The sequence below is a fragment of the Myotis myotis genome, unplaced genomic scaffold (assembly GCF_014108235.1).
Source record: "Myotis myotis isolate mMyoMyo1 unplaced genomic scaffold, mMyoMyo1.p scaffold_m19_p_17, whole genome shotgun sequence".
Taxonomy (NCBI): domain Eukaryota; kingdom Metazoa; phylum Chordata; class Mammalia; order Chiroptera; family Vespertilionidae; genus Myotis; species Myotis myotis.
In genome coordinates this window covers 2,853,049-2,877,909 of record NW_023416321.1, presented here as the reverse complement: position 1 = coordinate 2,877,909, position 24,861 = coordinate 2,853,049, and the positions used below count along the sequence as shown (strand labels likewise).

Genomic DNA, 24,861 nt, shown 5'->3' with positions numbered 1-24,861 from the left:
TAGAGCGTGTCAACACCCTCTGTTCAAAGCTACCAGAAGTGGGGGCTCTGCTGGGGGGCACACAGGAAGCAGTCTGTAATCCCTACAGGAGGAATATCGGAAGGCTTCTTGGAGGCGGCAGCCTGAAGCCCTGTTTATGAGGATGTGGGATTCTGATAGCCAGCAAGCTAGGTCGTAGGCAAAGGAGTCTTCCAGACCACAGGGTGTCTGTGGCTCATGCTGAGGCTGAGGGCAGGGGTGTGGAATCCTAGAGGGAGGCCTGACTGTGGCCTTTGCACTTGACCCTGTAGGATGCACCATTAGCCCTGGGGCACCGCTCCTCCCTGAATGCTGGGGAGAATGCAGGCAGCCCTGTGGGAGGGGGATCCCTGTGTGCCCACTCCCCACCCCTGCCCAGTGCCCTCATCTCAGGTGGGTGCCCACCTCACTGCCCACGTGCCCCCAGGCACTGCGGGTGAACGGCCTAGAGCAACTGTGCAACAACCTTGCCAGCGAGCGCCTGCAGCTCTTCTCCAGCCAGATGCTGCTGGCCCAGGAGGAGGTGAGGGGCACTCAGAACAGAGGCCATCTCTGCTTCAGGGCGGGCACTGCACTGAGAGCTCTACCCCAACGCCCGCTTGCTATGGGCTGTCTCAGTCCTTCTGAACCTCAGTTTTCTCATCTGTAAAATGGGAAGGCCACCCCTGCTCTGGCTCAGATGAGGTCGCCCATGAATGTGGGTGGGCTCCACAAACGGCCAAGTGCTGGCTGTTCCCAGGAGGAATGTCGGCGAGAGTCGCTGCCCTGGGTGCCCATCCCCCAGCCTCCGAGGGAATCCTGCCTGGACCTCCTGGTAGAACAGCCCCAGAGCCTCCTGCATATCCTGGATGCCCAGACATGGCTGTCCCAGGTGAGCCCCCAGTGGCAGGACAAGGAGGGGGGAGCAATAAGGTGAACCCGTGACCTGTTGGTGTACAGAATGACACCTTCCGTGCAGCTTGGGAAGGCAGTGGCCAAACGGGGTTCAAACCCTGTGCTGGATGACCTTGAGCAAGAGGTCTGACCTCTCTGAGGTTCCTCAGTCCTCGCTGCAGAAGGAGGCCATCATGCCTGAGGGGCACGGAGGAGGGGACTGAGCAGGGCTCCTGGGAAGTGAGCAAATACTGTACTGCCTTCCACCCACCCGACCTCAGCTCCCTGCTGCTCTCAGATTGCCTTCCTTATAATTGATAGCACTTGTGTCCATGGCAATTCCGTTGTATATTTACTCACTGACCCTCCTGAGAGAGACTGGGCCCTCCTCGAAGGGTTTCAGCCCTGTCTCAGCGCCTGGCACATGGTTAAGGGGGCACTAAATATTAAATGCATGAATATCTGTGACAGGAATTGTGCTAGGGATAAAAAAGGTGAGCAAAAGTAACCCAGCCCCTCCCTTAGAGTCTGCAGTGTAGCAGGAAAGAAGTGTTAACACACGCAGAGCACACACACGCATACGTTAAGCCACACCTGCATGGCTCGGTGCATGGATGTGCAGGGCCACGAGAGCACGTGTGCAGCTTGGGCCTCCTCTGGCATGTGAGGCCGTTTAAGCTAAATACACCATGACCCCGCATATAAGGACGCCTTCCCATTTTCCCATTTCATTAGAGGCTGAAAATAATGATGAAAAACAATGATAAAGTACACGAACGTGATACTTCATTGATCAATATCATCTTAATATAAAAGTATTAATATGTAGGCCTGGCCGGTGTGGCACGGTTGGAGCGTCGTTCTGTACACCAAAAGGTCACGGGTTCAACCCCCAGTCAGGGCACACACCCAGGTTGCAGATTCAATCCCCAGTCAGGGTGTGTAGGGAAGGCAACCAATGGATTTTTCTCTCACATCAATGTTTCTCTCTCCGTCTCCCTTCCTCTCTGAAATCAATTAAAAAAAAAAAAAAAAGGACTGGTGTAGAAACACCTGCAGCTGTGCGTGCCCGCAGGCGTGGTCTGCACCTGTCGTAAAGTCCCCGCACCTTTAAAGTGATCGGTGTTTATTGACGGGGGCGGTTTCCGTGTGTGAGGAGCTGTGTCTTTCTCAAACAGCACCTTGTTGTCCAAACAGTCCCTGGGAGCGAGAGAGGCGCCCTTCGCAGGGACTCAGATTCGCAGCAGGGCTGCCTCGGTTCACTGTGGCACCTGGGCACGGGGCACGGGGCAGGGAAGCAGGGCCTGAGGGAGCCATCTCTCTTGTCAGGCCACCGACCACACCTTCCTGCAGAAGTGCCACTATCACCATGGCGATCACCCATGCTACGCCAAGCCCCAGCTGCCCCTTCCTATCTTCACCGTGCGACACTACGCAGGGACCGTCACCTACCAGGTATGGGGGTGGGGGGATCAGGGAGGGCACTGGGTCCCTGGTGTTTCCTTTCGGAGCTGAGCCACCTGACAGACAGGTGGCAGGAGTGGGGGAGGGGAGGCCCCTCCCAAGGCTTGGCCATCTTTGTTGTAGACGAAAAAACACAAACTACCCCAGAGCTAACCCAGACAAGAAACAAAAGGAGCATGTCAACTATAGCTCCAAAACAGCCACATCAGAGAGGCACGTGGCGATTGAATAAAGAAAATATAAAACTCTATTGAAGTCACAAAAGATTTAAAAATGGAGGGACAGCCCGGCTGGTGTGGCTCAGTAGTTGAGTGTTAACCTATGAACCCGGAGGCCATGGTTCAATTCCCAGTCAGGGCACATGCTGGTTGCAGGCTGGTTGTAGGGGGCGTGTAAAAGGCAGCCAGTCAATGATTCTCTCTCATCATTGATGTTTCTCTCTCTCTCTCTCTCCCTCTCCCTTCCTCTCTAGAATAAAAAATAAATAAAACATGGAGGGACAAAAAAAAGAATAAAAAATATATATAAATGGAGGGACAAACCATGTTCATTTTGGGGAGCCTTAATATTGTCCATTCTTTCCCATTTGATTGATAAAAGTAGTGCAATTCCAGACAATACCCCCTTGGGAGGAGGAGGAATGGGTTTTGATGAAATTATTCTAAAGTAGCATCTGGAAAAGAAATGCATGAGAATAGCCAAGAAAATATTGAAAAGCAAAAGGTTATGGAGGAGTTTGTTCTAACAGATATTAAAACGTATTTCCAAGCTCCAGTAATTAAACGTATGGTGCTCACAAGAAGCAGAGCCACCCATGGGACAGAATTCAGAGCCCCAAACAGACCCCAGGGTGTAGAAAGGAGCCGGCACATGACCAAGGTGGCCTTAAAAATGTCGTAAACTATACATTACATACATTTTACCACCTTAACCATTTTTAAGGGTATGATTCAGTGGCTTTAAGTACATTCACATTATTGTGCAGCCATCACTATTGTCCACTTCCAGAATTTTTTTTTTTTTAAATTTCAGAGAGGAAGGGAGAGAGAGAGAGAAACATCAATGATGAGAGAGAATCATTGATCAGCTGCCCCACACTGGGGATTGAGCCCAAAACCCAGGTATATGCCCTGACTGGGAATGGAACCATGACCTCCTGGTTCATAGGTCAACGCTCAACCACTGAGCCACACTGGTTGGGCTCCAGAAGTTTTTCATCGTCCCAAACAGAAACTCTGTACCCATTAAACACACTAACTCCCCATCCCCATCCCCCCAGCCCCTGCTAATCAGACTTTGTCTATAAAGTTGCCTATACTAGGTATCTCATACAAATGGAATCAACACACACACACACACACACACACACACACACACCCCTTTCGTGTCTCACAGATCACACTAAGCATGTTTCCAGGGCTCGTCCACATTGCAGCATGTGTCGGTCACCTTCCTTTTATGGCAGAATGAGATTGCATTGTGTGCACAGACAGCCCTTTGCCTACCTTTCATCTGAGTGTGGGCACTTGAGTTGCTTCTACCGTTTCGGCTGTGGTGACGAATGCCTCTGTGAACACGGTGTGCAAGTATCTGTCCGGTCTCTACCTAGAATTAGAGGCTGGATCTTAGGATTGTTCTCTGTGTAGATGTTTGAGGAGCCGCCAGATGGTTTTTCCTCAGCGGCTGCACCGTTTTATGCTCCCACCAGCGTGGAGGAGGGTTCCGGTTTCCCTCCATCCTTGCCAAAACGTGTTATTTTCCACTTAAAACAGTTATAGCCATCCTGCTGGGTGTGGAACTGGATCTCACTGTGGTTTTATTTGCGTTTCCCTAGTGACCAGTGAGTGAGGTTGAGGGCCTTCCCATGCGCGTCCGGGCTGTTGGCACAGCTTCGGAGAAATGTCCGCTCAAGGCCTTTGCCCGTTTTTTGAATCGAGTTGCCTTTTTCTTGTTGAGTTGGAGGAGCTCTGGATAGTAATCCCTTATCTGCTCTGCAGTATTTCCTCCCATTCTGTGGGTTGTCTTTGCTCTCTAAACAGTAGTTTTTGATGCACAAAAGTGTCTAATTGTGCTGAAATCGAATTGAACTACTTTTTTCTTTTGGTGTCTGTGCCTCTGGTGTTATGTTCGGGAAGTCATTGCCAACTCCAGTGTCATGACGCTTTCTCCCTGTTTTCTTCTTAGCGTTTTACATTCCAGGTCTTCCATTAGGCCTTTGATCCATCCGTTTGGAGTTACCTTTTGTGCCTGGTGTGAGATAAGAGTCTGGTTTTATTGTTTTGTGTGTGGGTTTCCGGTGTTCCCAGCACAGCCGCCTGAAGAGACAAGGCGGCCTTTAACTCCGAGGGGAGAGGAAGAATATTCGGCAAAGGGACCGGCCTCCACACCCTTGGCTTCCCCCTTCCCCACCTTGTCTTTTGCAGGTTCACAAATTTTTAAACAGAAACCGGGACCACCTTGACCCTGCGGTGGTAGAAATGCTTGCCCAGAGCCAGCTCCAGGTGCCCCTGCCAGTCTCCGGCCCTGCCCCTCTGCACTCTGTCCCCTCATTCTGCCCTTCTTGCCCGGACACTCTTGCTCAAGGGGCTTGCCCCCAAGGCCCTGGCACCTGGGGCCACGGCCTGAGCTGGCCAGGGTCTGGATGCTGTGGGCTGGTCCACCCTGGCTCCCCCGGCTGGGGGCAAGCTGGGTTATGGACAAGCCTCCTCTCTCCCCACAGCTGGTGGGCAGCCTGTTCCAGGAAGCAGAGCCCCAGGGCGGGGGAGGGCAAGGCAAGCCCACCCTGGCCTCTCGATTCCAGCAGTCCCTGGGGGACCTCCTAGCCAGGCTGGGCAGGTGAGAGCAGTGCCCCCAAACCAGTGGCAGGGAGTTGGATGGGAGCCTGATCTGTACCTCAGTAACCCCCCTCCACCCATCAGGAGCCGTATCTACTTCATCCAGTGCCTCAACCCCAACCCCGGGAAGGTGAGCTCCCCTGGCACCTGGCCCAGAGCCCTCCCCCCTGCCCTGCCCTCCTCCCCTCTCCCCCTCCATGTGCCCTGCCCTCCTCCCCTCTCCCCCTCCATGTGCCCTGCCCTGCATTTCCCGAAGCTGAAGCCCCTGACTCCACCTCTTACTGGCTCTGTCCCACGGCCACAGCTTCCCAGCCTCTTTGATGTGGGACACGTGGCCGAGCAGCTGCGCCAGGCAGGCGTCCTGGAGGCCGTTTGTGCCCGCAGTGCCCACTTCCCTGTGCGCCTGCCCTTCCAGACCTTCCTGGCCAGGTGGGGCTCCAGGATGGCGGCAACCAGGGGCCCATGCACTTCAGGGACAGGACACACGAGAAAGGCCCCCCAGTGTGACTGGTCCTCCTGTGTGGGGAGCCCGAACTCAGGCCCTGGTCCCAGAACTCAGTCCCTGGTCGGGCACCATTTGTTACGGCCAAAGGGCCTGCTTGGGCGCCACTTGTTATGGTCAAAGGTGATCCTGAGGGGGGGGGGGGGGGTAAAAGGATTGAGAAAAGACAGACCAGAGAATGAAAGCTGGGTCTCGGTGGGACGCTGCTCCCTGATGAGGAGACAGCGCCTGCGCCCACGAGCCGTGTCTTTATTTTATAGCAGCTGCCACGAGGCAAAGCAGGGGCGTGATCACGTGGTTTACAGCATTCTCGTGAGCTCCACCCTCACTCAACTACATGCACCCGAACTCTAGCACAAGGCACGCGGGGCCACGTGTTCGGACCATAGGTTCAAGCTCACAGCCACAGCCGGTGGCTATGATTGTGCTGGGGGGCCCTGCCCTCCAGCTGGGACTTGCACGTGGCCATGAGAGGACCCTGTCCTTTCGTTAGTCCGAGGCTTGAGCCTGGCCAAACACTGTTGCTGCGCCCCACACTCCTGGGGTTCCTTCCCGGTGGAGGTGACCGCCTTCCCAGGGACCTAGGGCCTGGCATCCGACCCTTCCTCTTTTCGTTCTTCTCTCCCTCCATCTCTCTCTCCTTTCACTATTCACTGGCCATCCTCCCCTCCATGCCTCCCGGAGGTCACTGCCCCTCCTCCATTCAGCAAAACTCTCCTAGGTGCCTAGCATATAGTAGGTGCTTTCCCAATCATTGTCGAATGACTTAGTGACTGAATGGACACCTGGAGGCTCGGGTGCCCAACAGCTGTGGCGGGAGGTTTATGCTGTGCCTGCTCCAGCCTTGGCTCTGTCCTCCCGGCAGGTTCCGGACCCTGGGGACCGGGGAGCAGGGAGAGCCCTCTGACCGGGAGAGGTGTGGCGCCATCCTGAGCCAGGTGTTGGGGCCTGAGTCGCCCCTCTGTCACCTTGGAACCACCCAGGTGGGGGTGTGTGCCAAGGGGCAGGCCTGGCTAGAAGGGAGAGGAGGATTTAGGGACAAACCCAGGGTTTGGTGGTCCTTCTGGGTGGTCGGGAGATGGGCTGGGGCTGGGTGGCAGGTGTCCTGGGCACCCCAGGCTGGAAGGGAGGAGGCACCCACACTGGCCTGCTCCAGCCCACACCTCTGCCCCCAGGTCCTGCTGCAGGAGCCGGGCTGGCAGCAGCTGGAGCAGCACTGGGCCCAGCGGCGCGCCCAGGCCCTGCTCATCCTGCACCGTGGGCTGCGGGCCTGCATCTCCCGCCAGCGCCTCCGCCTCCTGCCGCGGATGCAGGCTCGTGTGCGGGGGCTCCAGGCCAGGTCTGCAGGGGTGGGGCGGGGCCCTGGGCCTTTTCAAGGTGGTGGGGCAGGTTGGGGAGACATAAGGCCTCAAGGCCTGCCCAGTGCCCCATCCCATCAGCACTGGACTCTCCTTACAGCATCCCCGCCCATAGCCATAATCTCTGCTTGAAGACCCCAGTCACAGGACACTCACGATCCGTCCAGGCCGCCCAGCCTGCAGTCTTAACGCCTTGAGTGTCCTGTTTTCTAGTCTGTTCATCACTGTGCAGCAAGAATGACCTTTTAAAAGCATGAGTCGGCCCTCGCTAGTTTGGCTCAGTGCCTAGAAGAGTCATGGGTTCAATTCCGGTCAAGGGCACGTACCTCAGTTGCAGGCTCAATCCCCGGCCCTGGTCGGGGTGCGGGAGGCACCCAATCCTGTCTCTCTCACATCTATGTTTCTCTCTCTCTGTCTCTCCCCCTCCCTTCCACTCTCTCTCAAAATAATAAACAAATAAACAAACAAATAAACAAATAAAGGCACGAGTCAGACTTAGGCCAGACTTTCACACTCCGGGCTCTGGGTTTCCTAGCCCTACGCTTCTCCCTCCCCCTTCTCACCTAATAAACTCCCAGCGCTCCTCCATCCACCCAGCCGGATGCTGGCGGCACAGAGGTGAAGGCCGGGAAGGTGCCTCCCAGGCTAGCTGGGGAGTCAGAGGCAGAGGGTAAACCAGCGCCGGTCACCCCAAAGGTGATTGCTGAAGCGCTGAGGACAGCTGAGGGCGGGGACTCCAGGGAGCCTCCGGAGAGGGGACACCCGTCACCACTACCTATTTCCAGGACGTTTCTATCCCCAACAGAAACTACCCACTGAGCAATAGCTCCCCTCTCCCTGGCCGCCAGCCCTGGTCACCGCCCGCCTACTTCTGCATCTATGAACTGCCTGTTCTAGACCCTTCATGAAAGTCGGCCCCTACAGCTTTCTTCTCTGTCTGGCTTATTGCACTAAGCGTGACGCTCGCAAGGTTCATCCGCATCGTCACATGTATCAGGACTTCGTTTCTTCTTTACGGCTGAGCAACGTTCCCTCGTGTGGACGGACCACATCGCGTTTGTCCACGCGTCCTTGGGGCTCATTCGGGTGGTTCCCACCTTTTGGCTGCTGTGGATGATGCTTCGGTGAACATGAGGGTGCAAGTGTGTGTTCAAGTCTCTGCTTCCAAGTCCTTTGGGTCCGTCTGAGGAGTGGAATTGCTGGGTCACATGGTAACTCCATGCTTAGCTTTGTGAGGAGCCGCCAAACTGTTCTTGCAGAGTGGCTGCCTTACCTTATGTTCCCACCAGCGGTATGAGAGGGTTCCAGTTTCCCTACTTGCCAATACTTATTTCCCTTTAAAAAAATAATAATAATTGCAGCCCTCCCAGGGGGTGTGAACTGGCCTCTCACTGTGGTTTTGGTTTGCATTTCCCTGAGACTAACGATGTTGAGCCCTTTTCATGTGCTTGTTGGCCATTTGTGTATCTTCTTTGGACAAATGTGTACTTAAGTCCTCTGCCTGCTTTTTAATTGGGTTATTTGTATTTTTGTTGTTGAGTTTGGGGAATTATTTTATATATATATATATTTTATTGATTTCAGAGAGGAAGGGAGAGGGAAAGAGAGAGATAGAAACATCAATGATGAGAGAGAATCATTGATTGGCTGCCTCTTGCACGCCCTACACTGGGGATCTCGAGCCTGCAACCCGAGCCTGTGCCCTGACTGGGAATCGATCTGTGACCTCTTGGTTCAGAGGTCGATGCTCAACCACTGAGCAACACTGGTCAGTTCTTACATTCTTGTCTTGGCGTGAAGGATTCAGGCACTGGGTGTAAGCTTGGGCTCCCCACCCCTTTCCCGGCTTCCAGGAAGCGGTACCTCCGGCGCCGGGCAGCCCTGGGACAGCTGAACACGGTGCTGCTGGCGGCCCGGCCCCTGCTCCGGAGGAGGCAGAGACTGCAGGTGAGGCGGCTGCGGCACTGGCAGCTCAGGTAGAAGCAAGGCATCTTGCTGGTGGAGTCCGACAGTGCCCACCCTCACAAGGCCAAGGCCTCAGGCCATTGCTGGCTGGGCTCCTCCCACTTCTGTCTGCCTGGCCAGGGTAGGCTGGGGCCTCGGGAAGCCATTTGCCTTCCTTCATCCCTGCCCCTGCCCCAGGCCCCTGTCCCCTCCCTGCCCGAGTGTCTTCCAATCCCCTCCAGCCCTCCTGGGGCCCACCTGCTCCCCTCTCTCGTCTGATGACTCGTAGTTGAGGCCATAAAGCAGCTCAAAGGTCAGTACCCACGTACTGCGCCCTCCCTGGCCCCTCCCTGGCTGGACTTTGCCCCCTGAGACCATTCCTTCCTGTCTCCCTGCCCTCCTACCCTCTCCTCACTGCCCTGACAGCCGGGCAGGGCCGCCCACTGAGGCTGGTGAGGGCTCCGGGGACTGGGCACAGGCAGCTGGCCCCTCTGGGTCTGTGCTTGCTCCTCTGTCTGTGTCGGGGCCTCCCGGGGCAGGCGGGGCGGCTGAACGGCCTCGCTGGGGAGGGGCTGCTGGGAGGCTCCAGGTGGCTCCTCTCGGGACATCGGCTCCACCTGCATCTCCCCTGACAGCTTGGGCACTGGTGTGGCTGGCACGGCGGCGGGTCCTCCGAGAGCGGGCCAAGCATGGTAGGTGGTGGAAGCTGGAGGGTGTTGCTGGGCTATGGACCTGATGAAGCTGGCACGGCTGGGGGCGCATGTGGGCTGTGTGGGTCCTGTCCCTCAGGGGCATGTGTCGTGCCCCTGAAAAGAGGCCTGGGTGCCCTCGGTGTTCCTCTGAGGGCCCCTGGGCCCTGTGTGTGCGCCCAGGGTCTTTGGAGGGAGGTCATAGACCTGGGGAAGGACGGACCCCGGGTGCCCGGCCCTTCCCCACACGGGTCAATGCCCCTCCGGCAGGAGCTGGCGCGCTTGGAGATCCCGGCCGAGCTGGCCGTGCTGCTGAGGGAAGAGGAAGGTGAGTCCTGCTTGATGGGGTCACTCTTCCCATGACCCCTCCCAGCCCCTCAGTTGTGTGAGAGGGTCCGTCCCCGTGGTCCCTCCCGCTGCGGCTCCCGGCCCCCGGAGCTCCTGGTCCAGCTCCCTCTGCACGGGGCCGGGGTGATGGTGAGGGCTGGCGGCGGCACCAGAGCCGGGCGCCTGACCTGGGCACCTCTGGGCTGCCTCCCGGTGCTGTCCCCAGGCCGTCAGCACACGCTGGCCCAGAGCATCACTGAGACCAAGCCCCCGGAGGTTCCTGCTCGGCCCAGCCTGACCCTGCCGCCGGACATCGACCAGTTCCCCTTCTCCACCTTCATCTCCACCGGCTTCCAGGTGGGCCCCCCAGGCCGCAGCTCTCGCTGGCCGGAGCCCACAGTCCCGGGTGGTAGCCCCTACCAGGCAGCGGCTGTCTATTCCTGTCCCCACCCCGCCTCTTCCCTCTCCCAGCCTGGGCCTGTGGACACAGCTGCCTTCCTCGGAAAATATTCATTGAACCTAAATGACTCACTCTCCGGTGTTGTTCACTCTGAAGCCACGCCTGTTACACCTGGGCCGGGCCCTGCCGCTGCCGTCGTGTGTTAAAGCGTGTGTGACGGCCGGGGACGCTGTCCCGGCTGCAGGGTGCGATTCAAAACTGCACACAGAACAGAATCTCAATGTGTAGAGACAACAGCGGGGGCGGGGGGTGGGGGCGGGGATGGCTGTGTTTGTGCCGAGAACTAGGAAGTAGGACTGGAGAGAGAGGCCAAGACACCAACTGGCTGTGCCGGGCGGTGGACCGCGAGGGCTGGTTTTTATCCTTTATCCTTTTCCAGGGTTTCTGCGTTTCCCGCGTGCATGGGCATCAATTTTGTAATCAGAACAAGCAGTTAAGCCTCATTTAAAAAATATATTTTTATTGATTTCAGAGAGGAAGGGAGGGGGTGAGAGAGAGAGAAACATCAATGATGAGAGGGAATCGCTGATGGGCTGCCTCCTGCCTGCTTCACACTGGGGATCGAGCCCACAAGCCGGGCCTGTGCCCTGATCGGAATCAAACCGTGACCTCCCGGCTCTTAGGTCGATGCTCAACCACATTGGCCAGGCTAAGCTGCATTTTATTATTTTTTTATCTTTAATTTCTTTATTGGTTAAGGTATTACAAATGTGTCCTCATCTTCCCATTAACCCCCAACCTCCCCCCGCCCCACTCATGCTCTCATCCCCCTGTTGTCCATGTCCATTGGTTTGGCTTACATGCATGCATACAAGTCCTTTGGTTGATCTCTTCCCCTTACCCCCGCCCACCCCTACTTTCCCTCTGGGGATTGATAGTCTGATCGCTGTTTCCCTGTCTTTGGATCTGTCCCTGTTCATCAGTCTATGTTGTTCTCTATATTCCACAAATGAGTGAGATCATGTGGTGTTTATCTTTCTCTGACTGGCTAATTTCACTTAGCATAATGCTCTCCAGTTCCATCCATGCTGTTGCATATGGCAAGAGTTCCCTTTTTTTACCGCAGCGTAGTATTCCATTGTACAGATGTACCACAGTTTTTTAATCCACTCATCTGCTGATGGGCACTTGGGCTGTTTCCAAACCTTAGCTATGGTGAATTGTGCTGCTGTGAACATAGGGGTGCATATATCCTTTCTGATTGGTGTTCTAAGCTGCATTTTAATGAGGGTTTTCCACGCCAGTCCTTCCTCCTCCCTCCCCCAGAGCGCTGCTCCCTGGGCTCCCCGCGCCGTCTCCAGCAGGTCAGCAAGGCCAGCTGCTCAGGCGCTGGGTTGCCCTCCTTCCTTGCAGGAGCCATCTCTGCCCGCTCCTGGGCAGCTGCTGGACAAGCCGCTGACCCGGCTGGACGGTGAGAACCCTCAGCACGCCCTGGATATCAACAAGGTGGTGAGTGACACACCAGGGAGGGGACAGGGCAGGCCTGCTCCTCCGTGCGGCTGGGACCACGGAGCCCCACATGCCCTGCCCTCGCCTGGCCCCGCAGATGCTGCGGCTCCTCGGGGAGGAGTCCCTGCCGTCCTGGCAGGAGCAGACCATGGGCACCTACCTGGTGAGGCAGGGGCAGCGCCGGCCGGGACTGCGAGACGAGCTCTTCAGCCAGCTCGTGGCCCAGCTGTGGCACAACCCCAACGAGCAGCAGAGCCAGCGGGGCTGGGCCCTCATGGCCATCCTGCTCAGCGCCTTCCCCCCGGCGCCCGCCCTGCAGAAGCCGCTGCTCAAGTAAGAGGCCTGGCACGAGGAGTCCCAGGACTAGGGGGCTCAGGTGGAGGCTGGTGGGGCGGTCAGTGGCCGCCCCACCCCCACAGCCTAGGGCTGTCCCCACAGGTTTGTGTCAGACCACGCCCCCAGCGGCATGGCAGCGCTGTGCCAGCACAAGCTGCTGGTGGCCCTGGAGCAGACACGGCTGGCCCCTGAGACCACACGTGCCCACCCCCCCACTCAGCTCGAGTGGACGGCCGGACGGCGCCGAGGACGCATGGTGCTGGACGTCTTCACTCTCAATGGTGATGCCGCCTACAGTGGAGCCAGCCTGCCCCTCATGCTCCCTGGACCCCCTCCCTGCTTCACCCCAACATCCTGCTCTCCTTCCTGTCCTGCTTTTGGGCCCCCTTGGGGACAGCAGCCCCTTCCCGCCGGGGCGAAGGCCGCCGTCTCTCACTCTCGGTCCCCACCCCGGTCCCGCAGACGAGTGCTTCTCGGCAGAGGTGGAGTCCTGGACTACGGGGGAGCAGTTTGCCGGGTGGATTCTGCAGAGCAGGTGCGGGGGCCTGGGATGGAGGGTGCAGCCAGCACTGAGCGTGGTCCCGTCCTCTCAGCCCACTCTCCCACCAAGCACCTCCTGCAGCTGCCCCAGCCCAGGGCCAAAGCTGTGCCCCGCAAGGGGGGGAGGGGCGGGGTAAGTGGGCAGGGTCCAGACGAGATAGGCAACAGGAGTGAGATGACACCTACGGGCCGGGTTCCAATTAAATAGGTGAATGAGTACACGTGTGCGTCAGAGCCGACGAGTAAGTGGAAGGGTTGTGAGTTGCAACCTGTCTGTGCAATCTGGAGCCCTCACCCAGGGTCCTGTCCCCTCCGCAGCCCTCACCCTTGGCCCCCCTCAGGCCCTGGCCCTTCGGGGATGGTCACCTGCCCGGCTGACCACACCCCTAATGCACACCTCTGTCCCATCCAGAGGCCTGGAGGGGCCCCCCCGTGGCTGGTCCGTGTCACTGCACTCCGGGGACTCCTGGGAGGACTTGGCTGGCTGTGACTTCGTGCTGGACCTGATCGGCCAGACCGAGGACCTGGGGGACCCTGCTGATCCCCACAGCTACCCCATTGCCCCCCGAAGCTTGTAGGTGCCGCCCCAGCACCCCTGTCCCCGGCCTGCTCCTGTCCCTACCTTGACCCCACAGCCACTGTATCATACCTGGTGGTTACAGGGGCTGCCACTGACCCAGTCTCCCGCCTCCCGACCCCTGCAAGCCTCTTCCCCCTCCGTTGGGACACCCCCCTCAGCAGCTTCTACACCTGGCCTCAGCCCGGCACTGCCCGCAGCCAGGTGCCCGCTCAGTTGGGCCCACTATCTCCCGCAGAGCCGAGGACATCCCCCCCGCCCCGGGCGTCCAGGCCCCCTCACTGTACCCAGGTCCCCCTCCAGGCCCAGCCCCGACACTCCCTGGCAGGGGCCACACAGGTAAGGCTGGGAGTGGGCACACAGGCTGGCAGAGATGGGAATGGGGGTGTAGGGAGCCCACGCCCCAGGCGGTGACACTGCCCCTCCTCCGGCTCCACAGGGGAGTCCCGGGCCTCAGGGAACCTGGATAGCTACCTGGACCACATCTTCGAGCCAGTCCTCTCCCCAGGCCTCAGCGTGAGTGTCCTGCACACATACCCCACCCCACCCCACCCCTGCCCCTACCCCACTGGGGCCTCTGCTGCCCCTCCCATCTCTCCCAGGGCTCTAGCTCTGACCTTATGACCTGTGACCTTTGTCCCTTCAGGATCTGGAACAAGCCAGGGCTCTGAGCAGCCGCATGAAGGGAGGGGGCGGCATCGGGCCCATGCAGCAAGGAAGCTACCCTATGGGTGAGTGGGGGGTGGAACAGCACAGGCGAGCATGGCCTAGGACCATGGATCTGGGGTTAGAGCCCCGGCCAGCACCCTGGGCCTGAACGCGTTGCCTGGAGCTGGAAGGAGTGGGCCATGGGCCCAGCTAGGGACCAACCTGGGAGGGCCCTGTCCCCTCAGTGTACCCAGGGATGATGCAGATGCCTGGATACCAGCCAGCTATGATGCCTGCACCCATGCCCATGATGCCAGCAATGGGCACAGTCCCTGCCATGCCAGGTAAGGCTGGGCTGGGGCACCGGGTCCCTTCTGAGGTAGGGACTGGAGGAGGGAGGGTCTTGCCAGAGGCTCAGAGGGCACAGCGGGCAAAGGGTTTCCATCTTGGCCCCGGTGCTCACCTGCCCCACCCACCTGCCACCCTGCAGCCATGATGGTGCCACCACAGCCGCAGCCACAGCCCCTGCTCCCCAGCGTGGACGCCAGGCAGCTGGCAGCCCAGCAGCAGAACTTCATCAACCAGCAGGCGTTGCTCCTGGTGAGGGTGGGCAGGGCCCCCAGGTGGCCTGGTAGGGCCAGGCCTGTGGGCAGGGCCAGGCCAGCTCTAACCTGGCCCACTGCTCCTCCCCCTCAGGCCCAGCAGATGACCGCCCAGGCCATGTCCCTGACCCTAGAGCAGCAGACTCAGCAGCGCCAGCGCCAGGCCACGTCAGCCATTGCCCCGAAGCCCAAGAAGCCCCCGGCCCCCCGGGAGGAGCCGGAGCAGGAGCCGGAGCCGGTGGGTGTCTGCCTGAGGGTGAGGAGTGGAGACCGCAGAGGCCATCCCGGATGGGGCAGCCGGCTCCAGGGCTGCAGGGATGAAAGACAGGGCAGGAGCGTGGGAAGATGCAGAAAAGATGCCGTCGGGCCCCAGTCCCAGGGATTTGAGGGGTTCACTGTGAGAGGGGCAGCTTGGCTGGCAGTGCTGTTCCCTCACTTCCCCTTCCTGCCAGGAGACCCCCCAGGAGACCCCTGAGGAGACCCCGCAGGAGACCTCACAGGACGAGGAGGAGAGGCTGAGGAGCTTCCAGCAGAAACGGAACTATTTCCAGAAGATGGGTGAGGGGACTTGGGGTGGCAGGCCCAGCCTGGCCAGGGGTCAGCGGGTGCACTCTATCCCCTGAGTCTGATGTGGCCAGTCCAGGGGCACGGATGGGCTGGCCAGGTGGAGGGTGACAGGGCCATCTGGGCACTTACAGGGCAGCAGCAGATCAAGGTGAAGATGGTGAAGCCTCCGGCCAAGGTGCAGATCCCCCGAGGGGAGGAGCAGGAAGAGGAGGAACCCAGTGCAGGTGGCAGGGAGATGGGGGGCAGCGGGATGCGGGGGGTGAGGGGGGCGCGCCTGGCTCTGCAGTTTTGCACAGGGTCTCACCTGTTTCCTCCTCGGCAGTGCCATCTCCTCCTCCCGCCCGGGGAGTGAAGAAGCCACTGACACCAGGTGGGACCAAAGCTGTGCGGAAGGCAGAGGCTGAGCTGGCCCAGAAGGTGGAGCCTGATGGTGGTCCCAGGCAGGCGCAGGGCAGAGATGCGGTGCCCAAACCAGAATCCCCGAAGCTGCCCAGCAGGGAGATCCGTAACATCATCCGCATGTACCAGAGCCGCCCAGGCCCCGTGCCCGTGCCGGTGCAGCCATCCAGGTGGGCCCGGGGCCTGCCAGTGCTGCCCACTCCGCAGGGAGAAACCTGCGGGCTCCTGACCTTTTCCTTCTCTCAGGAGGCCCCCCCAAAATTTCCTGAAGAAAAACAACCCTAAGGATGAGGCTCTGGCTAAGCTGGGGATCAGCGGTGCCCAATCGCCCTCCTCGGTGAGGCCCGTCCCTTCCCATCCAAGGCGCGGCTGCTCTGCTTAGGAGCCCGCGGCTCTCAGGGGTCCGCGTGGCCTTCTCCCCAGACACAGCTTGTGTCGTGTGCGCTCTCTGTGCCCCCACAGGCGCTGTGCCCAGAGAAGGGTCCTCCGCCAGCTGTGGCCCCTCGACCCAAGGCCGCACCGCGGATCCGGACCTCCAACTCCATCCGGGAGAAGCAGGGGCCCCTTCAGCAGCTGTTTGGCCAGAAGCCACCCACTGCCCAGGCACCCCCACCTCCACCCGCGCCCCCACTGCCTCCACCTGGGGACCCGGGGACCCCTTCAGCTGAGCCCCGCGGTAAGGAACCCCACGACCCCATGCGGTGGGCTTCCTTGGCGGAGAAGGGTGGAGGGGGCAGGATTCCCAACAGCCTGGGGGTGCTCATGCCTGAGGTCAGCTGCTCTGGCTTCTGGACTTTGGAGCCCCAGCTTCCGCGTTCCCGCCCAGGGCAGGGCCCGGTACCCCTGGAACCTGTCTGGCACCAAGGGACTGGCACACACAGGGTGATGTCCTCGATGCAGAGCTGACAGCTCTGTCAGAAATTTAATGGCCCTGCTGACGTGGGCAAGGACCCCGGGGAAAGCCTGAGGCCCGACATGGGACTAGGGGCGTGGCGCGGCGGCGGGGGCGTGGCGAGGCGGCGGGGGCGGGGCGAAGCCGAGGGACGGGGAGGAGGGGTGGGGCCGAGGTCGAGGGGCGTGGCGAGGCGGCGGGGGCGTGGCGAAGCCGAGGGACGGGGAGGAGGGGTGGGGCCGAGGTCGAGGGGCGTGGCGAGGCAGCGGGGGGCGTGGCGAAGCCGAGGGATGGGAGGAGGGAAGGGGCGGGGCGGAGGGGGCGGGGCGAAGCCGAGGGACGGGAGGAGGGGCGGGGCGGGGCGGGGCCGAGGGGGTGCCGCTGGGCAGCGGGGTGCGGTGGGGCGTCGTGGCGTGGCGAGGGGTGGGCCTCCCAGGGGCTGGGGCGGCGAGGGCCTTCTCGCCCTGAGCCTGTCATTCTGGCTCTGGCCGCTCCTCACCCGGTGCTCCCGGCACCTCCTCTGCTAGGCTTTCTGGGGTCCATGGGAGATCAGGGGGTGAGCACCCAGCTACTCGTGCCCTCCGGCAGCGTGTGCTTCTCCTACACCAGTGCGCCCTGGAGGCTGTTCCTACGCAAGGAGGTGGGCATGAGGGCTGGGGAGGGGGTGGCAGGCTGTGCGGGAACCCGCTGGGGAACCCCAGTATCTGCTCCCCACACACAAACACGGGGAGCTGCTGCCCCACGACCACTTCGGGGGATTTTCTGTCTGGCCTGGAAGGCAGAGACGGGGGTCGGGGGGGTGAAGGGGAGCGGGAAAGGGCTGCGCAGGACGCCATGCCCACCCTTGCTCTCCATGCCCTCCTCCAGGTCTTCTACCCCCGGGAGAACTTCAGCCACCCCTACAACCTCGGGCTCCTCTGTGAGCAGGTGAGAGTGCACCCACTCCTGGGCGTTCGGTGAGAGTGCACCCACCCCTGGGTGTTCGCGCCCGTGGGAGGGCAGGATAACAGCCAGCACCTGTGGGGCACTTGTGCGGGTCCAGCCCCGCCCCCTCTCTGAAGCCCTCACACCCCTGTGAGTAGGAACCGTTATTGGCCACGAGGATTAAGGGTAGTGTACACAGTGCCCAACAGGCTCCAGCACACAGTAGGTGCTCCTGGTGCTTGTTCCTTGGCCGCCTCTGGATGCTCCCAGGACCGTGCCTGTCCCCCACCTCCATAGCCTCCCACAAGTTCTGCTGCTTCAGGGAGGCTTACTTCCACTGACCGAGGAGCAGCTGGCACTCGGGAAGGCAGGCAGAGCTCGGGGTGGTGGGGCCCTGGACTTGGAAGCCCCATGTTTCTCCTGCTCCGTCTCCGCCCTCGGGCCCTCCAGCTTCTCCTCGGTGTGTGATGCTTTCGTGGGGGGCTCTGGCCTCGGGCCCTGGTGGTGACCACCTGGCTCTGCCCCCAGATCCTGAAGGACACCTTTTCCGAGTCCTGCACCCGGATCTCCCAGGACGAGCGGTGCAGAATGAAAGACCTGCTGGGTATGGTCCAGGGACCCTGGAGTCAGGGAGCTGGGATGCTGGGGGCCGGGCCTGCGCGGAGGGAGAGAGCAGACTCTGGGGTTTGCTCTGTGGGGAGCCTCAGGACAGGCTGGGGCCGTCCCTGCCCGCAGGAGACCTGGAGGTGGGCCTGGACTCACTCGGCACCACTGAGGACAGTGTCAAGAAGCGCATTGTGGTGGCCGCTCGGGACAACTGGGCCAATTACTTCTCCCGCATCTTCCCCGTCTCGGTGAGTGAGGTGGGGGTAGGGCTGGGGGTGACAGCACCCAGTCTGGACCCCGGCACACGGCCAGGGCCTTCTGCAGCAGGGATGGGAGTAGGGGGTGGAGTGGGGTGGGGTGGGCTCCAGAGGAAACATAAAGGCATCCTGGGTGGTGGAGGGGACCCAGCAGCCTTTCTGTGACCCCCTCTGGGCAGGGCGAGAGTGGCAGCAACGTGCAGCTGCTGGGCGTGTCGCACCGGGGGCTGAGACTGCTCAAGCTGGCCCGTGGCCCCGGCGTCGGCCTCCACCAGCTGAAGACTCTCTGCTCCTACAGGTGGGGCCGGGCCGGTAGGGGGCTGGAGGTGGCGAGGTGGCCCCCAGCTCATGCCCCCACCCTGTGCACAGCTTTGCTGAGGTGCTGGGCGTGGAGTGCCGGGGGGGCTCCACCCTGGAGCTGACACTGAAGAGCGAGCAGTTGGTGCTGCACTCGGTCCGGGCAGGTGCCATCAAGGCCATGGTGGAGCTCTTCCTGAGTGAGCTCCAGAAGGCAAGTGCGGGCCGAGAGGGGCCGAGAGGGGCGGGCGGGGCCTCCGCTTACGCTCCGGGGTGCCCTGTCTGGGTTGGCTGGTCTCGGGGCTGTCAGCCAAGCTCCTCCTAGCTTCCTGGGTTGGGGCTGGGCCCCTGGAACTCTGGGGTGCTGAGGTGGGAATGGGCCAGTGGAGGATGAGCAGGTAGGGCGGCAGGACAGGGGCCACCGGCAGGCTGGCCACTCGCTCGCCCGCTCACCCTCCCACCCTCCTGCCTGCAGGACTCTGGCTATGTCGTCGCCTTGCGAAGCTACATCACCGATGACCGCAGCCTCCTCAGCTTCCACCGCGGGGACCTCATCAAGCTGCTGCCGGCCATCGATCTGGAGCCAGGTCTCTCCAGGGGCCAGCAGGGCGCTGGCGAGGGAGGGTGGCACGGGCGGGAGGGAGGGTTGGGGAGACGACTCTGAGGACAGAGGGGCAGGTGGGTAAGACGCTGTCCCTGTGTGCCCTCCAGGCTGGCAGTTTGGCTCTGCCGGCGGCCGCTCCGGACTCTTTCCTGTGGACGTGGTGCAGCCGGCGGCTGCCCCGGACTTTTCCTTCTCGCTGCTGCGCGGAGAGCCAGGCCTGGCTCCGCGGGAGAGGGGGTTGGAGGTGAGGAAGTAGGAGTTGAGGAAGGAAAGGGCTCGATTGCCCCAGAGCAGTGAGGCTCGCCCGCCACCCTCTCCACCCTCTCCCAGCGCCTGCCTCACCTCCGCAGCCGGACTGTGAGCTCCCCCCGGGCGGGGCTGTGCTGTCTGCCCCTCGCGTGTCCCTGGCGGTGCTTAGTCTGGTGCTGCACTAGAAGACGCTCAATAAAAAGCTCTTGACTCTCCTGACTGGTGGTGTGCTCACTGCAGCTGCTCCCCTGCTCCCCTAGGGGGGCCAGGCGGGGCTGGGGCAGGGTCTGCGCACCGGCCAGGTCTCAGGGTGGCACCAGGTCTCCTGTGCTCCCAGGGCCCCGCCAGACCCTCGAGCCAGGCACACGGTGACAACTCAGAGGCCAGCGGCCTGCCCTTCTCCGAGGTCCCTGCCTCTCTGTCCATTGTCTCCCACAACTACACCATGCAGGACTTTGCCCTGAAATACTTCCGGAAGCCCCAGACCTTGTGAGTGCCCTGACCCGCCCTGGCCCACCCTACCCGTCCTCAGCTTCTGTGAAGGGGGCTCCCTGCTCGGGGCCACCAGGCCACAGCCTGGGAAGGGGCGGAAGGGCCGAGCAAGCAGGGCTGTGCTCTCTCTGCCCCTCAGGCTGGCCCAGGCAGGTGGAGATGCTCAGAAGGCCATGGCCAGCCTGGTGCAGTACACCAAGGTAGGGGGGCAGGAGGGGGAGTCGGGCCAGTGGACCTGCCCCCTGGGTCCCACAGGCCCCAGACCCACAGCCCCGCCTCTTTGCCTGCAGGCCCCCATCCAGGAGTCGCTCATCAGCCTCAGTGATGAGGACACGAGCAGGCAGGCTGTGGAGAGCTTCCAGGGTGAGTGGCCAGCCTGGGCCCCATGCCTGTGGTGCCTTGGACCTAGGCACCCGGCCGCCTTCTCCGGGAGTTTGCCACTTCAGGGCAGCCCAGGGGTGGTTCCTATTCCCCGGCGGCCTTCGCCTACTTCTACTCCTGCCCAAGACGTGGGTTGTGTAGATTCTGGGCCGGAAGGCAGTGGCGGTGCACCATGTGGGGCTGCGGGCACCCACAGAATTCCTGAGCCTTGTTTCCCCATCGGTCAGCCTGGGTCTGCCGCCCGACCTGGCTCACACACGTTTTGAGAGCAAGACATCAGATGGCGGGGGAAAGCCCTGTGTGGGGACGCGTGGGCCAGGGCCAGGCCCCCCCCAGCTCCCCACGTTTCTCGTGCTGCCTGTAGTTCTGATGCAGTTTATGGGGGACCAGCCGAAGCCCCGGAGCAAGGACGAGATAGAGCTCCTCTATGAGCTGCTGAAGGTAAGCGAGGGCTGCGCGCCGGGACCTGGGGGAGACACCGGGAGCCTGAGGACGCAGTCCTGTCCTGCCTGGGCCTGAACGGGACCCCCTTCCCTTGGTCACTATTCATTCGAATCAGCCACAAGTGTTTATTGAGCACCTACTATATGCCGGGGGTGTGGCAGTGAGCCACGCAGACTTACGACCTAGGAGGAGGAGACAGGTGCGGCCGTGCGGAAGGCAGGGGAGGTGCTGAGCCAGGGCAGAGGCTGGCACTGGAGCAGAGGGAGGGAGGCCTGTGTGCACCGGGGCAGTGCATGTGGACAGAGGGAGGGGCGGGGTGAATGCTCACGAGGGGGTGAGCCTCAGCACCAGCAAGGCCAGTGTGGCTGGAGCCAGTGGGCAAGGGGAGAGGGGAGGAGGCGGCCCCAGGACGGACAGTGGGTCCAGGTCACGGCAGGCCGTGCAGGCCATTGTCAGAACTTTGATTTTTTTTTTTTCAAGAGAGAGAAACCCACGGGAGGGGTTTGAGGAGGGATGTGGCTTGTGTTTGCTGGGGTGGCTCTAGCTGTGGCTATTCTGGGGGCTTAAGGGCAAAGGTGATTGCAGTGATGCCAGGTGAGAGGCAGTGCCGGCGGGGGCCAAGAGGTGGCAGCAGAGAGCCGAGCACAGGCTTCCAGGAATTGCATGTGGGGGGGGGGGGGTGAGAGAGAGGGGCCAGGGATCCCACAGGCCCCTGCTGTTTGCTAAGCCTGGGGGAGGAGCGGGCCTGGGCTGCTGGAGAATTTCGGACATGTGAGGTCTGAAGTCCCAGACTTCCAAGGGGAGGGCTGGGGTTCAAGGGAGAAGTGTGAGCTGGAGGCAGGCACCAGGTCATCAGCAGATGGAAGCAGCTAAGAGCATCCGGGAGGAGTACAGAGGCCCAAGGGCACCGCAGCCCTTAGAGGTCAAGGAGGTAACTAAGAGGGACCAGGGAAGGCGGAGGACAGGCCAAGCACGGCCGGAAGCAGCTGGAGACAGTGTCTTAGAGTGACCGGTTGTGCAGACACCATTAAACCGAGTGAGATGACAGAGAGATGACCACCGACTGGGCTGTCACCCCACTTGGCCCCCAGCCTCTAGCCATCAGCTCCCACGCCACCCCTCACTCCACTGCATTCTGCCCGCCCCCCGGCTGCCTCTCCCCTGCCCACCCGCCCTTTCTGTGCCCGTAGCTGTGCCGGGAGAAGGAGAACCTCAGGGATGAGATTTACTGCCAGGCCATCAAGCAGGTCACGGGACACCCCCGGCTGTGAGTGTTGGGGTGCTGCGGTGGGCGGCGGGCAGTCCGCTGCATGTCCTGCAGCCCGAGCCCAGCTCTCTGCCCCGCAGGGAATTCTGTGCTCGAGGCTGGAGCTTCCTCAGCCTCCTCACCGGCTTCCTGCCGCCGTCCGTCACGCTGATGCCCTACGTGACCCAGTTTCTGCAGGACGCGGGCAGGAGTCAAGGTGCCTGTGGGAGGGGCTCCCAGGCAGGTCTCGGCGGCGTGGGGAGGGGTTTGAAGATGCCGCTGACCACAGCCTGGTCCTCTCTGCAGAGCTGGCCCGCAGCAGCCAGAAGCACCTCCAGCAGACGGTCAAATACGGGGGGCGCCGGCGGCTGCTGCCCCCGGGTGAAATGAAGGCGTTCCTGGTACTGGGGGTGCAGGCGGCGGGCATTCTGGGTCTCCCTCGGGGGGTTGGGGGGAGCCAGGGCCTTTGACTGGGGTGGACTGACCTGCCACGTGCCCTGGCAGAAAGGGAAAATGCTCCGCCTGCTCCTGGTTCACCTGCCCGGAGGCGTGGGCTACAAGACCAACATCGGGCCTTTCACCGTGAGCTGGGGCCACCGAGACGGGCTGGGGAGGGGCGGGGCTGTGGGCCTCAGTCCTGGCCCGGCCCCATCATGGCCTGTCTGCACGCCCAGGTGGCAGCAGAGGTGCTGGAGGAGCTGTGTGGGAAGATGGGCATCACGGAGCCCGAGGAGGTCCAGGAATTTGCCCTGTTCCTCATCCAAGGCGAAGGCGAGTCATGGGGGAAGGACGCCAGGCTGCACTCAGAGCGGCTCCCCTGCTGGGTCCACTTTTGCACCCAGGCGAGGCAGTTCCTACACTGGGGCTGGCAGGGGCGGGGCGGGGCCTGGGCAGCAGGGAGGGCGCTGAACCGAGCTCCCCGTGCAGGTGAGCTGGTGCGGCCCCTGCGGCCCCAGGAGTACCTCAACAACGTGCTGGTGGACCGGGAGACCAGCCTGCACAGCCGGCGGCTCGGCTGGGAGACCCGCCTGCACTTCGATAACCCCACCTACATCAGCACCCACTACAGCCAGGTCAGCCTGCTGCCCACTGCCTGGGCGGGGCCTCCGGGCCTCCCTCCCCTCCCGCCAGGAGCAGGGACCGGGGGCAGGACTGTCGGGGGCTGTAGGGCACAGCTGCCCCTCACTGTGCTCTGCCCTCAGGTGCAGCGAGACTACCTGCAGGGGAAGCTGTTGGTCGGCGCCCAGGCAGATGCCCTAGTTGCCAGGCTGGCTGCCCTCCAGCTTGTCAGCAGGACCCAAGAGGCCCCCCGCTCAGAGTGAGTGTGCACGCCCCCCACGCCTCCTGTCACTTCTCGTCCCTCCTGGTGCTGAGGTCAGCCTCAGCATCCACCCCAAGGGCCTCTCAGCCCACAATCCAAGGTCAGGGCCACCTGACTTGACTCTCCTTGGCCCTAACCAGATGGGGCTGGAGCAGTGGAGGCCCGTCCGCCCCACCCAAGCTCAGGGGCAGGGACACCGCACTGGTGTGTCTGGATCTGCAGTCTCACCCACGCAGCCACGGGCTCACTCACTGCGCGCCCGCTGGATGCCCAGCCTTGACCACCGCTGTGTCCTAGGCAAGACCTGCTGGCTTACTTGCCGAGGCTGCCGCAAGGCCAGTTGAACATGGCCGCCATCCAGAGCCTGATGGACCAGGAGCTGCGGCAGCTGCAAGGACGCAGCGCCCAGGAAGCTCAGATCGACTTCATCGGTGGGTCTGGGGCCTGGGGGCAGCTGGGGAGGAGGGAGGAGGTAGAGGCCCTGGAGGGAAGGGGTGAGGGTGGAGGGCTGAGAAAGCTGCTCCACCTTCCCTGTCCCTCTCACCTCACCTGGGGGCCAGCAGGGCAGGTCCCCAGGCCCCAGAACTCCCATCTTCCATGTCACCCCTCCACCCCCAGAGGCAGCCAGCCAGCTGCCCCTTTTCGGTTACACTGTCTACGTGGTGCTGCGAGCGAGTGACCTGACGCTGCCCAGACCCAGCCTCCTGGGGCTGAACCGCCAGCACCTCATCATCATGGACCCCAGCTCCCAGGTGGGCTGGGCACCCTGGGCCATTCCCCTCCCACCGCCCACACGTACACCCCCGTGAGAGTGTCAAGCCCTGACCCTGCTGCCCCCAGGCGCTGTGCTGCTCCATCGCCCTGAGGGACCTGCAGCAGCTCCACCTGCTGAGCCCCCTGGAGGCAGACAGGCCCCCTGCCCTGGAACTCAACTACGGCTCCGCTGACAGCCCCCAGACCGTCTGGTTCGAGCTGCCGCAGGTGAGTGGTGAGGGCCTCTGACCACCTGGGAGGCTGGCATGCCCGGAGCCTGGGCCCAGCCGATGCCCACTGCCCAGGCGTCGTGTGGGCGGGGCAGAGGCGGGCTGGCCGGAGCCTGTCCTCACAGGCCTGTGCCCGCAGGCCCGGGAGCTGCAGCACACCATCACCTTCCTGCTCCACAGCAGCGACACTTCCGTTTAGTGGCCGCCTCACCCGAGAGGAGAGGTGGAGGGCAGGAGAGGACGAAGGGCCCTCCCTGGGCCCTCCCTGGGCCCAGTTCCACCCGATGGTCTCCCTTGGTTGCTGTCAGGTCACTTTGGTTTGGACTTTGTGGCTTGGCTGTTCTGGAACCTGCCCAGCACAGCCCGGCTGGCCCACATGAAGGTCCCAAAGCAGGGGCTGCTACAGTGACATCAACTGGGATGGACTCCTTCGGGGGACGTGGGGGCTGTGGGAACTCAGCGTGGGAGCTGATGTTGCCCGTCTGGGGGCAGTGCCCGCCTGGCCCCGGCTCAGGATCAGCACGAGCCCAGACCTGGGGGCAGCAGCTGCCGAGGAAATAAAGCTCCGAGAGAAAACC

The 24,861-nt window shown here is 61.8% G+C and overlaps 1 protein-coding gene across 1 annotated transcript in view; it reads left to right on the top strand.

The window, feature by feature from the left end:
- MYO15B (myosin XVB) overlaps positions 1 to 24,861 on the top strand; it is a 31,074-nt gene extending 6,213 nt beyond the window's left edge. The window contains exons 12-63 of the mRNA XM_036339469.1: positions 446 to 541; positions 758 to 889; positions 2,221 to 2,346; positions 4,779 to 4,856; positions 5,075 to 5,190; positions 5,274 to 5,319; positions 5,494 to 5,618; positions 6,557 to 6,674; positions 6,867 to 7,030; positions 8,903 to 8,996; positions 9,629 to 9,685; positions 9,953 to 10,010; positions 10,236 to 10,366; positions 11,823 to 11,918; positions 12,016 to 12,251; positions 12,357 to 12,535; positions 12,717 to 12,789; positions 13,207 to 13,368; positions 13,610 to 13,710; positions 13,811 to 13,887; positions 14,018 to 14,102; positions 14,265 to 14,363; positions 14,510 to 14,619; positions 14,716 to 14,877; positions 15,110 to 15,179; positions 15,320 to 15,412; positions 15,475 to 15,757; positions 15,837 to 15,933; positions 16,050 to 16,263; positions 17,007 to 17,119; positions 17,347 to 17,406; positions 17,932 to 18,007; positions 18,139 to 18,257; positions 18,446 to 18,564; positions 18,636 to 18,777; positions 19,039 to 19,150; positions 19,275 to 19,411; positions 19,754 to 19,905; positions 20,048 to 20,108; positions 20,199 to 20,271; positions 20,654 to 20,730; positions 21,924 to 22,000; positions 22,081 to 22,196; positions 22,286 to 22,380; positions 22,484 to 22,561; positions 22,654 to 22,750; positions 22,907 to 23,052; positions 23,182 to 23,297; positions 23,598 to 23,731; positions 23,919 to 24,052; positions 24,141 to 24,281; positions 24,423 to 24,861. Coding sequence (XP_036195362.1) covers positions 446 to 541; positions 758 to 889; positions 2,221 to 2,346; positions 4,779 to 4,856; positions 5,075 to 5,190; positions 5,274 to 5,319; positions 5,494 to 5,618; positions 6,557 to 6,674; positions 6,867 to 7,030; positions 8,903 to 8,996; positions 9,629 to 9,685; positions 9,953 to 10,010; positions 10,236 to 10,366; positions 11,823 to 11,918; positions 12,016 to 12,251; positions 12,357 to 12,535; positions 12,717 to 12,789; positions 13,207 to 13,368; positions 13,610 to 13,710; positions 13,811 to 13,887; positions 14,018 to 14,102; positions 14,265 to 14,363; positions 14,510 to 14,619; positions 14,716 to 14,877; positions 15,110 to 15,179; positions 15,320 to 15,412; positions 15,475 to 15,757; positions 15,837 to 15,933; positions 16,050 to 16,263; positions 17,007 to 17,119; positions 17,347 to 17,406; positions 17,932 to 18,007; positions 18,139 to 18,257; positions 18,446 to 18,564; positions 18,636 to 18,777; positions 19,039 to 19,150; positions 19,275 to 19,411; positions 19,754 to 19,905; positions 20,048 to 20,108; positions 20,199 to 20,271; positions 20,654 to 20,730; positions 21,924 to 22,000; positions 22,081 to 22,196; positions 22,286 to 22,380; positions 22,484 to 22,561; positions 22,654 to 22,750; positions 22,907 to 23,052; positions 23,182 to 23,297; positions 23,598 to 23,731; positions 23,919 to 24,052; positions 24,141 to 24,281; positions 24,423 to 24,482 — 5,913 coding nt within the window. The 3' untranslated portion in view covers positions 24,483 to 24,861. The remainder of the gene's footprint in view (positions 1 to 445; positions 542 to 757; positions 890 to 2,220; positions 2,347 to 4,778; positions 4,857 to 5,074; positions 5,191 to 5,273; positions 5,320 to 5,493; positions 5,619 to 6,556; positions 6,675 to 6,866; positions 7,031 to 8,902; positions 8,997 to 9,628; positions 9,686 to 9,952; positions 10,011 to 10,235; positions 10,367 to 11,822; positions 11,919 to 12,015; positions 12,252 to 12,356; positions 12,536 to 12,716; positions 12,790 to 13,206; positions 13,369 to 13,609; positions 13,711 to 13,810; positions 13,888 to 14,017; positions 14,103 to 14,264; positions 14,364 to 14,509; positions 14,620 to 14,715; positions 14,878 to 15,109; positions 15,180 to 15,319; positions 15,413 to 15,474; positions 15,758 to 15,836; positions 15,934 to 16,049; positions 16,264 to 17,006; positions 17,120 to 17,346; positions 17,407 to 17,931; positions 18,008 to 18,138; positions 18,258 to 18,445; positions 18,565 to 18,635; positions 18,778 to 19,038; positions 19,151 to 19,274; positions 19,412 to 19,753; positions 19,906 to 20,047; positions 20,109 to 20,198; positions 20,272 to 20,653; positions 20,731 to 21,923; positions 22,001 to 22,080; positions 22,197 to 22,285; positions 22,381 to 22,483; positions 22,562 to 22,653; positions 22,751 to 22,906; positions 23,053 to 23,181; positions 23,298 to 23,597; positions 23,732 to 23,918; positions 24,053 to 24,140; positions 24,282 to 24,422) is intronic.